At 36.7% G+C, this 13,333-nt stretch overlaps 1 protein-coding gene across 1 annotated transcript in view; it reads left to right on the forward strand.

Moving 5' to 3' along the window:
• The window catches only part of LOC125241516, a 42,338-nt gene that overhangs the window by 6,060 nt on the left and 22,945 nt on the right, over positions 1-13,333 (forward strand). The window contains exon 2 of the mRNA XM_048150038.1: positions 2,611-2,772. Within this exon, the coding sequence (XP_048005995.1) occupies positions 2,625-2,772 (148 nt within the window). The 5' untranslated portion in view covers positions 2,611-2,624. The remainder of the gene's footprint in view (positions 1-2,610; positions 2,773-13,333) is intronic.

Below are 13,333 nucleotides of genomic sequence, written 5' to 3' on the forward strand. Positions count from 1 at the left end.
CAGCTTTCAGACAAAAAGAAACTAAATCTAAATCGGTTCATCTGTTCGGGAGCTACGATGCCACAGACAGACACACACACAGACAGACAGACACTTCAAACTTATATTACCCCAATATTGTCTTCGGTTACCGCGATAGTTACTCATGAAATAAAACTATGGAAACGGATTAAATCGCGTGTAATGAATTTAAAATACATCCCGACGTTTCGAACTCTTTACAGCGTTCGTGGTCAACGGGTGACTGAGGAAAAATTAAAATGTGCAAAAGCTACCCACTTACAAGAAATATTAACGAACCATGACCACAAATAATTACCCCGTCGTTTTTTCGTCGTCGATTAATTATATTACCCCGTCGTTTCTGCGTCAGGGGTTAAAAACCGATTTGTATTTCCGCGTTGATGCCTATGAAACGTGTAGTCTTGAGTTGAAATGACACAAAAGGTGGCCCAAGACAAAAGAGATTCACTACCGGAGTAGGTATGTAGCCAAATGCACAAACGCTTTAGATTATCGTTATCGTAGCTCTCTCTAAAGCATCAGTACGGAAGAGCGATATAGGACAGCTAGCTATAAGTCCCATTACGAATTGAACGGAATAAACGTAAACAAACTGCTGTCACTGTCAAAGTAACACGTGCAGCTCAAGTCAAGGGTTCTCAAAGTAAGGGCGAGAGAAAATCATCATACTTAAAAATCGTGAAGCGATCGAACACAATGACTGTTATATTATGTTATGATCCCATGCAAGTCAATATAGAAATCGGTCCAAAATAGGCGATGTCCTGTCATATCAGATACTCACAAAACCAATAATTTAATTTATAACCACCTTATTACCACCATCGCATTTGAAGAAGACGGTTTTAATTAGTAATTAAAAATCACTGCCACCTAGTCTCAAAAGTTGCTAAAAAATTATGTTTAGCTGCCCGCTACTTGGTCGCCAAGGTACATTTCCACAGTAATACCAGTGCAATATACAAACTACCCGACAAAAACGGCTTTTTAATTTCAATAAATATACTAAAACGTTTAGTGTTTCAATTTATTTTCGTTTAAAAAGAGTCATCATTTGTGTAGTGGAATATGTAAAGATTTTTTCCCCTCACTAGCTCGGAAACACGTGTTTTGTCCTTTAATACCAGCGGGTAAAAACGCATTTTATCCACTAGTGGGTAAAGTAATTTGACCTTGAATAAAGACAAATTAACTGCTTTAAAATTGATAAAAGTAGGTGAATCTAGTAATAAAGATGATTTACCACCTGTGGAACTACTGGAAGCAGTGATAAACGAATTTTTATGCGTTGTAGTTTCAAAGTGGGGGGTAAATGTAACTGGTCCATTTTTTCCATGTTTGCATTATTAAATAGAGCGTCCACCGGTTATATATGGTATTTGCCTCGTCTTCAGTGGATACATGTAGAACTCAACATCATAGTGTAATAATGGAAAAAAATGGATTAGTTATAATACCTTATACAAATTTTGAGGTACATACCCCGACCCTTCATAATGATCCTTGTCGAGATTTGTCCCGCTGTACCTTATACAAATTTTGACGTACATACCTGTGCTTTACGACAATGACCTTCATAATGATCTTATATATGTATTTGAAATGTATTTATTTAAAAGGACATTAAAATGAATGCACAAAGTTATTTATATATCAATTCAAAATGTCTAAATGTCAATTCATGAATAATTAATTAACTGGTTAATTTAGTTTTATTGTAGAAAAATATTATATAATAACTTTTGTGTTCCTATAAAGCAATGTAACATCATCTTTGAATTTGATGATGCCTAATTTTTAGAATCGACCGAAGAGAACAAGAACCTAACACCACACTAATAAAGAATACTATCGTACAGTATGGCCACTCCCGGTCCCCGCTGAAATAAAAGTCCCGCCCACCTGCTCTCAGGTACCTCACAGTTACCGCCTGTCAAAAGTGACCGCGACCAGTTGACCTGTCATATCTCTCTCATACAAGCATGGTACGCGTACATATACACGAGATTAGTGTGCGTAAGAACGCGCCTCATTCATATAATTGATCGCCATTGTCCGAGGTGTGCTAACACTCACTTAGGGCTACTTGCACCAGTGAAAGTGGAGGGTTACCCCACCATTTTATTATGGAATTTGACAGATGATAGCCAACTAACCCTGAGTTAAGTGATTGGTGCAAGCGGGCCTCAACTAAGTACCACCGCGCGTGAGCTCGTATGCGATTTTAGTTACAGATGTAGTGCGAAAAGGGTTTCCTTCGGAAACGTTCGTATTTGTCATGCTAGTTCAGTCAATGTCTGTACATCTTGTACTGAGACTGACTGAAATAGCATGACGCGTTCGTACGTTTCCGTAACAATTCGAAGGCAAATCATTTCGCATTACATCTGTAGGTATGTATGTATATCCTCTTTATTGTAAAAAACACAATACATAATATGGCATAGGATATGCAGTAGCCAGGCAAAGGGCTCTTAGGTACTGTTGAGGTTAGATCAAAATCAAACGGCCGATGCCGCACGCGAGGTGATTAAATTTGGACTGTACTCGTGTCCCTAATACATACATATTTTCTTTTGTTAGCAGCATCCGTGACAGTAATGGCACGAACGACAAGGAGCCCCCTGGGGCTGCTGACGTCGCTCGGCAGCCCGACCGCGACGACGGCGCCCACCGCCGCCACCGTCACCGTCGCCAAGCAGAGTGCCAACAACAAGCGGCCTACGCCCATCATCATTTATCCCACCGGTAAGTTGGTTACGGGCAGGAAAAGGGATGACGACTACATAAAAAAAATGGCATTCTGTTTAGTCCGTCAGGTAGATCGTCCAAAAATACTGAACACATATTTTTCGCTTTTTCTAATATATGTAAAAAATACAAAGATACAGAGTGGTTAAAAAAATGGTGGTGATCCGTTTCGGGCGTATTTCAGTATCGTATTCTTATCAGGAAAAAGTAGAAGAAAATTATTTTTTCGCTATCCAAAATATTTTCACGTTTTGTATGATATCGGGCTCGCGCGAATCGGTCGAATCTCCATACAGAAGATGGCGAAAAAAAGGGTTCCTTTTACGAACCCTAAAAAATTTTTTATCCTAGTTTTTCTGATGAGAATACGATACTGAATACGCCCTTAAACGGATCTAATTACCATTAATGACAAAATACAAAGATATAGAGCATCAAAGTTCCGAAGTGGAGGCTTGTGACGTCACTTCTAAGTAAAAATTATACCTAGGCGTGAAGTCACGCGAAACTTCAACGCACTGTACCGTCGTCATTTATCATTTACGAGAAAAAAGAAAAAATACGTGTCTAAAATTCTTTGATAATCTAACTGACGGACTAATTAGTTTTTTTTTAGTCGTCTCGCCTAATGCCGACAGGTCATTATTTTATTCTATCAGCAGTAGGAATCCATATTAATGACACGAACGACTGGGGGCTCCAACAACAAAACACCTATCATCATTTAACCCACCGGCAAGTTGATCATAATGCTAGGTTTACACGGGCTTAGTATTTGTCATTAGTATTAGCGATTAGGGGCTTGTCAGCAAAGCGACACATGGGTGTTAAGGCTAGGTTCGTATGGTAACGGCCTGCAGGTTTTTTCTTACATATTCAGTGTTTAACTTAAGTTCAGAACAATGCCGTTATAGACGAACAAGTGTCTTAATGTCAGCCGTCAATCTTAGCCCAGGGCATATACCCAAGAGTACCTAAGCGTTGACGCTCTGTGGCGACGATTCAACTGGCCCTGTCACACGAATTCAGAAGGGCGATAGAGGGAGATAACTACGATATGATACGCTACGGAGCGTTAACGATAGTACTCCTGGCTACAGTCCCTGGGCTAGGATTGGCGGCTGGCATTAAAAAAATAAATGAATACTGTTCTATATTTAAAATTTGTGACATTACTGATACTTGTCATAGCTCAGCCATAGTTGAATTTTAGGTAGAGCAGCCATCATTACTAGCAGGACGCAATACCTATTGTATGATCAAAATGGAAGGCTATAGGATTTCATGGCAGGGTATATAATGGCCTTATAATACTCTCCCCTACCGACGGCTCTGCTTCATTGTCCGTTGACATGTACAGTGAGTGAGCCTTCAAAAGAGCCTTCGGATTTTGGAGCGATAATACCTCTACAGGAGTAAGACAAGTCACTTTCGATCCATCCACACACAGTTACGTCCAAAAGCCCGAGGCCCTTTTGAAATCTCACTGGCTATACAGTGTGTTACCAGCGAGTAAGCTTTTTTTGAGCGTAATCTAACAGTAATTTATAGTATTTTATGCAACAGGCGTTTAAAGGAGGTCAAAAAAGACGAGTGGCGTGGGTAACAATTTGAGGCCAAGCCGAAAATTGTTATTAAGACGCCACGAGTATTTTTTGACTCAGTTAAACACCGTTGCAATACAATTCTTTTTCTACGACCATGCACTTAGTTTTAATAGTTTTCTTGAATAATTTTCGTGAAATTTACACTGTTTCCTATATTTTGACGCAAAGGTTGGCACTGTCAGCTCAGCTGCCCAAGGCCTTCCCGCGCAGGGACCGGAACCGCTTACCATAACCGGGGTTTTTCATAGGCTTATTTTAGAAGTTGTTTTAAAAACCCCAACCATAATGGTAACCTTTTGTAAGGGTGACTGTTTGATAGGGTAAGCCTATCTGATACAGTTAACTTAAATAACCTCTAACGAAAACCAAAATCAGTCTTAAAGGTTACCCTATCATTTTAGTTATTAAACCGTTTAAGCAACTTTAATCTCTGCGCACATTGAAATTCAACTTATTATTGAATAACCATAGCGAGTACAAGCTCATACGTATCGTCTCTAAACAAGTTTATGTCGATTCAAATAACGTAGTTTTATGTCGATTCAAACAATATTGGACTTTAAAACCTTACACTAAAATTTAAAACATAACTGACCTGAATTATCATAGTGTGTTTTGGCATTGAATGCATTCGTAGCGCGCGCCGGGTCGTTCTATTGTTTATCTATCTTACCTGTGCGTTTCCGAACAATTCTAGTTTTAGCTTTTTAAAGATCAACCTTTTGTTTGGCGTCGTCGGTCCGTCGGTCGGACCATCTCAGCAAATACGCTCATATTCGAGAGCAAATTTTAGTAAAGAACTAACTAAAAAAAATATTGTGAAAGAACAAAGCAAATAATTATATCGATATCTTACGATTAGATAATTGAAAACATCTTCTCAATTGGGCTTTGTTAAAAATGTCAAAATAGCTATTTATGCAACAAGTGCGGAAAGTAGGTGATTTCTGATGAGTGTCATATAAGCCGATACGAGTCGGAATTTCGGAAATCATCTTTGCGCACATGTTTCAAAGTTTTCAAACAATGCTTTACTTTGCATTGTGCGAGTAAATAAAAAAACATAATAAGACAAAATACTTTAGTAATTATTAAAATTAAAAGTTATGTTAGTACAATTTTCGAATTTGAAAGACATTGGTTTTATGGGACTTATAATAGTAAAGTTCAAAATAAAATAAAAAAATTGAAAATTAAAAAGCACTAGTGCGGAAAAGTATTACTTTCCACACGATTTTTATGGGACTGATAGTGAAGTTAAAGTTAAGTTTAACTTCACTATCAGTCCCAGTCATCAGTTAAGTTAAAGTTCAAAGCAAAATAAAAAAAAAATGTTAAAAGCACCAGTGAATATTGTGGAAAAGTACCTACTTCTTTCCGCACAATTTTGCTTCATAGAAAACTCACTTTTCGAGCACATACATTCTAATAGCTATTTTTATGGGACTAATAGTGAAGTTCAAAATTTAAAGAAAAATGAAAAGTAAAAAGCACTAGTGCGGAAAAGTACTTTCCGCACGATTTTGCTTCATAGAAAACGCACTTTTCGAGCACATACAGTGCTATTTTTATGGGACTGATAGAGAAGTAAAAAATTAAAAAAAAAGTAAAAAGCACTAGTACGGAAAAGTACTACTTTCCGCACGATTTTTCTGGGATAGACAGTGAAGTTCAAAATTTAAAAAAAAATTAAAAGTAAAAAGCACTAGTGACTAGTGCGGAAAAGTAGGTACTACTATCCGCACAATTTTGCTTCATAGAATACGCACTTTTCGAGCACATACATTGTAATAGCTATTTTTATGGGACTGATAGTGAAGTCCTAAATAAAATAAAAAATTAAAAGTAAAAAGTACCAGTGCCGAAAAGTACTCTACTTTCCGCACGATCTTACTTTATAGAAAACGCACTTTTGTAATAGCTATTTTTATGGGACTGATAGTGAAGTTCAAAATTAAAAGTAAAAAACACTAGTGCGGAAAAGTACTACTTTCCGCACGATTTTCCGGGGACGGATAGTGAAGTTCAAAATGTAAAAAAAAATAAAAGTAAAAAGCACTAGTGTGGAAAAGTATTACTTTCCGCATGATTTTGTTTCATAGGAAACGCACTTCTCGAGCACACATACATTATAATAGCTATTTTTAATACAGTTGCTCAAAAAGTGCCCGTTTTTTGGCTGTTTAGCGTGCGAGAAGTTGTATTTTACGAACTAGTGCGTAAAAAGTTTATACGTTCCATTTTACGACTACTTACCGAGCTGTTTTCATATTAGTCTAGTTTACTAAGACAGAATAAAACTATAAACATATTATTAAGTGATTAATATTTAAAACGTTAATATTTCATATGTAATGGTTTACTTTTAGTCATACTAAACATAATTTATAAAATGGTTTATACTTTGAAAAATCGGTCATAATGAGTCGTGTAAACAGAACATGGTTGGAACGAAACGCGTCTTCTACTGTCAAAGTAGAGGCGTCTACCATGTTTTAACTTAATGCACGTTCAAAAAACCTCAATATGTTACGCGATTTGTCATAATTATTTTACGTTATTTGCAATACGTCGGGGCATAAATGGATCGATTAAATTAAAATGTAGTTGTACATTAAACAATCGTCCCAAATCGTAAATGTTTATGTTTTTATGGCACCCAATGAAATAAATTATGTTATAGGTAGATGAATAGCAAACTCGAAAATATGCACGCAAGTTTAAAAGCTTCAAAAATACGCCTTTGAATTGTCAAATAATCCGTCAATGTCCATGGGAAAATTGATAGTTCGGATTGTTTTATTTCGTTGTAAGTAAGTAGTAGTGTTTTTTCGCAACTGTATTAAAAAACGTCGTTCGTCACACGTGCGAGAATGTCATTCTTCACTCGTCCCGAGTATGCCACTCGCGTGCCGCTCGTGGCAAAATGTCTCGGGACTCGTGAAGTAATGACATACTTCTCGCACTTATAACGAAATGTACTATTTTATGAGACTCATAGCGAAGTTCATAATTAAAAAAAAAATTTAAGTAAAAAGCACTAGTTTGAAAAAGTACTACTTTCCACACGATTTTTCTGGGACGTATAGTGAAGTTCAAAATTTAAAAACATTTGAAAAGTAAAAAGCGCTAGTGCGGAAAAGTACTACTTTCCGCACAATGTTGCTACATAGAAATCGCATTTTCCGAGCACATACATTATAATAGCTATTTTTACGGGACTGATAGCTAAGTTCATAATTAAAAAAAAAAGTAAAAAACCCTAGTGCGAAAATGTACAACTTTCCGAACGATTTTTCTGGGACGGATGGTGGCCTTCAAAATTTAAATAAAATTGGAATATAAAAAACACTAGTGCGGAAAAGTACTACTTTCCGCATGATTTTGTTTTATAGAAAACGCACTTTTCGAGCACATACATTGTTATAGCTATTTTTATGGGAGTGATAGTGAAGTTCAAAATTTAAAGTAAAAAGAACTAGTGTGGAAAAGTACTACTTTAAAAGTACCTACTACTTGCTGCACGATTTTGCTTCGTAAAAAACGTACTTTTCGAGCACATGCATTGTAAACGCACTTTTTGAGCACATGCATTGTTATAGTTATTTTTATGAGACTGATAGTGAAGTTCAAAATAAATAAAAATTAAAAGTAAAAAACCGGCCAAGAGCGTGTCGGGCCACGCTCAGTGTAGGGTTCCGTAGTTTTCCGTATTTTTCTCAAAAACTACTGAACCTATCAAGTTCAAAACAATTTTCCTAGAAAGTCTTTATAAAGTTCTACATTTGTGATTTTTTTCATATTTTTTAAACATATGGTTCAAAAGTTAGAGGGGGGGACGCATTTTTTTTTCCTTTAGGAGCGATTATTTCCAAAAATATTAATATTATCAAAAAACGATCTTAGTAAACCCTTGTTCATTTTTAAATACCTATCCAAAAATATATCATACGTTGGGGTTGGAATAAAAAAAAATTCAGCCCCCACTTTACATGTAGGGGGGGTACCCCAATAAAACATTTTTTTCCATTTTTTATTTTTGCACTTTGTTGGCGTGATTAATATACATATTGGTACCAAATTTCAGCTGTCTAGTGCTAACGGTTACTGAGATTATCCGTGGACGGACGGACGGACGGACGGACAGACAGACAGACATGGCGAAACAATAAGGGTTCCTAGTTGACTACGGAACCCTAAAAGTAGGTACAAAACCTTGCTTGCTGTAAAAACCTACTTCATTTTATTCCCTTATAATATACTGATGAGTACGAGTAGGTCAATAATTGTACTATCAAATACAGAAACTAAATGACGTACATGTCAAATGGTAATAACGACGCAAATTCGAGTGCATGCGTCTGAGACAAGCTCTATCTATAGCAAACCAGTTTAAATGTAGAAAGACAACAAGGAACGGATAAAGCTTACCATAACTCAATGAAAACAGGTTTTAAAAACCCTATCGCGATAGGGTTTCGGAGTTAACTTAGTTAGTAGTTATGGTAACCTCATAGTAACAGATTCAATAAGCTTACCGTTTTAAAAGGTTACCTTTCCCATGAAAAAGCTTACCGTTTTATTTAGTGAAAAGAAAATTGATTGGGTAAGCAAATTGATGAAGTTAAGCCCACGGGAAAAAGGGGTTTTCTTAACACGGTCCCTGATCGTTTTTTAAATAATGTTAAGAGCAAAGTTAAAAGTTTTGGTTGTATATAAAAATCTGGTTACATTAAAGGTAAAGAAAGTAAGAATTGGATCGATATATTAGTTCGTTTATTTTCCTCATCACTACTAAATCATCGACATTTTTACCTGTGCCCGTTCTGGCTGTGCGGCACAAGTCAATTTTGACCTGTTAATTAATTCGTCTATAAAATCTAAACGAACAGTCATCAACTTCGGCGAAGACAGTATTGTGTAGATTAGTTATTAGACTAAACATTGTTTCAATAAAATTTTATAAATGTGTATCTGGTAAAGTTATTTTAGGTAAAATATGAAATCCTCCTTACAAGCTGTAATTGACTTGTACCGCACAGAGAGAAAGCTCAATACAGGACTCTCATGGGTTGTAACGCACTGAGAGCGAGTTCACAAAATCCGGCTCCGCAGTGAACGTGTTAACCCGTCACCACACGGGCAATGTAGGGTTTTAAAGATCTATGCACGACCCTGTAAATGACGAATAACAGTTCGGGAGTAGAAAAAATTCTTAATTTAAATAAATAAATGATTTTACAAACTTTCTAACAAAAATTTCCTTATGAGCGATGTGAGTTACGACCATTTACATTCAATATGCGGATTTCAAAAAAATATTTTTGCAGTTAATTCAAACAACTATGATTATTTAGCTAATACACGCAAACGATTTCTAATGATTAATGATTGATGATGGATCATTTTATTATAGGTTAATAAATGCCCAGCAGGGTTATTATGCTTCCAATTTTATCACTTATCCACGTGGATAAGACATGATACAACCGCGAAAAAAATAACATACCTATGTTAAAATGTAAACATTTAAAAACCCTAATTATCCTGTAATTATTAGTCTTATCCGCTACCGGACAATAATGTAAAGTATGGAAACGTTACTTTGTGTGTTTCACCGACGTCATAACGTCAAGAGGGCCTAAACTATTGGACTGGTTAATGTGAAACTTTTAAAAAATAAACGAATTTTAATCGCGAGTAAAATAGGCTACGTCTTTAAAAGGAGAGATCCTTAATGGAAAAGGTCGTCGAATTAAAGTTATCAAGAGTTTTGCTTTGTTCCATTTGATAACGACATTTAAGTAGGTACGTAATTATAGATACTACCACAGAATATATAATAGTACAAGTACAGAAGGCTCACTCTTTTAATGTTTACTAAATGCCGCCATTCTAAATTCTTACCTACATTAACAAACGGACCGCACGTAAGCAGCCGACATTGAGGTGAGCGTCAGAATGGCGGGTGTACATCAAGCAATCCTGGTGTGGTATACGTCAGGAGTTAGTGCTAGCAATGTGCCAAATGTGCACCAAAATTCGAGCCATGTGCTCTTTGAACTCCAGAGATATTTAAGAAATTAATGACACCCGCCATTCTGACGTCAGGTTGGCGGGTGTACTTCCAGTTCTAGCTAATGGCTGCTTACTCGAGGGTGAAAGTATTGCCTAAGGTTAGTGCTCGCAATGTGCTTCCACATGTATGAAACACATACTAATTCAGAGAGCCGTTGAAGAGTAATATGGGATTGAATAAATATATCTATAAGTATCACTTTTTTGTGAAAAGCGCCTGAATGTTAATGCTGCATTGCAGGCAATGAACATTGCTATTTTATTTCAGCAGGCGTTATAGATATATTTATTCAATCCCATATTACTCTTCAACGGCTCTCTGAATTAATGTGTGTTTCATACATGTTGAAGCACATTGCGAGCACTAACTTTAGGCAGTACTTTCACCCTCGAGTAAGCAGCCATTAGCTAGAACTGGAAGTACACCCGCCAACCTGACGTCAGAATGGCGGGTGTCATTAATTTCTTAAATATCTCTGGAGTTCAAAGAGCACATTGCTCGAATTTTGGCGCACATTTGGCACATTGCTAGCACTAACTCCTGACGTATACCACACCAGGATTGCTTGATGTACACCCGCCATTCTGACGCTCACGACATTGAGTTCTAATGTGGCGCGCTAAGGTCCTACGTACTGAATGGGCCTTGCACTCGCGGCCGCCGGCATTGTACTTGTAGCTCGAAGGTGAGTCGCCCCTGATCCTACCTTAAAAGTCAAACTTACAACAAAACTGGGACTTCACCTAAATATGGACGGTTTAATCTAAATGTTGTGTTTGCGAGACCGTCTCTCTCTCGTCTCGTGACATGGACGCATTGACCAGTCCAAATGGGCTGCTTTGTAATTCATTTGCTGCTTACCTAACTAGGGCGACGCGAACACGGCACCCCCGTCCCGCCTTGCTGACTAATCGCTCCCACAGACGATACCAAACCCATTTAGTTCTTGTATACGAATAGGTACAGTCGACTACAAAGAGATGTATCCACTTTTTCACCTTATTACAATGAAATAAGGTGAAAAAGTGGATACATCTCTTTGTAGTCGACTGTACGTACCGCCTACCGGCCAATGCACGGTGAAATAAAAAGGACCGTTCAAACTTTGCATGGTGATTTTTGAGGTCACAATGAACAATTTTGATTATGGGACTAATGCTATAAGTGCGTTTTCACATTATCCGATCCGATATCGAATGTAGGACCGATATCCTATACATTTAAGTCGCCATCTTTGATTTTTGCCTTTGAAATCCTTCCGACATCCGATATCGGATCGAATAATGTTAAAACGCACTAAAATCGCAAAAAATACATTTCATACATTTACTGTTTCAAACATTTCGACTGTCATGATACCGCTCATTTCTATGGAATAGCCAATTTTTTTTTTTTCGCGATTTCAGCATTGGTCCCATAATAAAAGTTGTTCATTGTGACCTCAAAAGTCGCTATGCAAAGTTGGAACGGTCCTTTTTAGTTCACCCTATATAAAAGAGTTCTATGGGGAAAAAACATAAATATGATATTTTTTACTGAATTGAAACCGCGCGCTCCAAACTAGACATTAATTATTCCATAGACTCTTATTTGTGAACTCTAAAACTAGAAATTATTCAATAGAGTAAACAGGCGAGCCTATGTTTACCTTTATTACCTACTACTTAGTGCGTTTTCACATTATCCGATCCGATATCGGACGTAGGACCGATATTCCATACATTACAGGCGCCATCTTGGATTTTTTCAATTGAAATCCTTCCGACATCCGATATCGGATCGCATAAGAAATTTAATAGTTCTTATTTTAATCACGGCTGTATTTTAGCTACCGACCGCAGTGTAGGCTATATTCAGTGTTTGTTAAGTGAAAAATCACAAATGCAGAAACTCACTACTACTAAAACTTTGTTAAACTCTTACAACCATTTAAGTCGTCTACATTGTAAACTTTGGAACGATAAATTTCACCAACATTGGCGCAACTTCACTTTAAACACTTACTTAAAACTTATATGTCACTCGTTCTAAGACAATGGTTTGCTTGTTGAAAAGTGCTATCTTTAGCTGACGCTGCAAAGCTGGTGACGTAGTAAATATTGATTGACGTATTCGGAACAGTAGTCTGGAGAGATGCAGCAGATGAAATACAAATCCTGCTGTACGGTGCTAACGAACTCTGAATACTATCCTTAACCCCGTTTCAGAGCAGTAAAAAACTACGAGGACCATTGCACTAAACATTCTTCAAGTAGAACGTACGAATCCCAATAGGCTACTAGACTCATATCGATTTGGCACAATAAATAATAATTGTCTTCTGTAGTATTTGACATTAAAAAAAAAAACAATATTTATAGATTTTGGGGATTAAAAGTGTATGACTACGTATTTTCTATTAAAAAGTGTGTAATATTTTATTTATTTTGGCCAACGAAAACGCTGTCAGCAATGTAGTGACGTCATCGAATTCGAACCTATTGCATGTCAAAACAGTGTGTGTGTGGATTGAGTGAGCACCATCCGAAAATAAAAAAAAATATGCTGATCATTTAGTAAAAGTTCTAAAACAATTGTAAAACGAATCTCTGAATTTGTAAAAAAATAAATCAAAAGATACAGCCATTAACATGTGCTCACTCAGTTCTCACAAACCACCCATGAAAACAGTGAATATATTCATTTAACATATAATATTTATATACTAACATTTAGTAAAAAATAGGCCAACCTACCTCTATAAATATTAGATCACCTAGTGACGTATTAAATTTTTTACAAATAGTTTCTTATGCTCACTCAATCCACACACTTTTGAAAAGCCGAATTTTGATGAAAAACATAAGATTTAGACCGCTATTATATGTGTATA

This window comes from Leguminivora glycinivorella, chromosome Z (assembly GCF_023078275.1).
Source record: "Leguminivora glycinivorella isolate SPB_JAAS2020 chromosome Z, LegGlyc_1.1, whole genome shotgun sequence".
Classification (NCBI taxonomy): domain Eukaryota; kingdom Metazoa; phylum Arthropoda; class Insecta; order Lepidoptera; family Tortricidae; genus Leguminivora; species Leguminivora glycinivorella.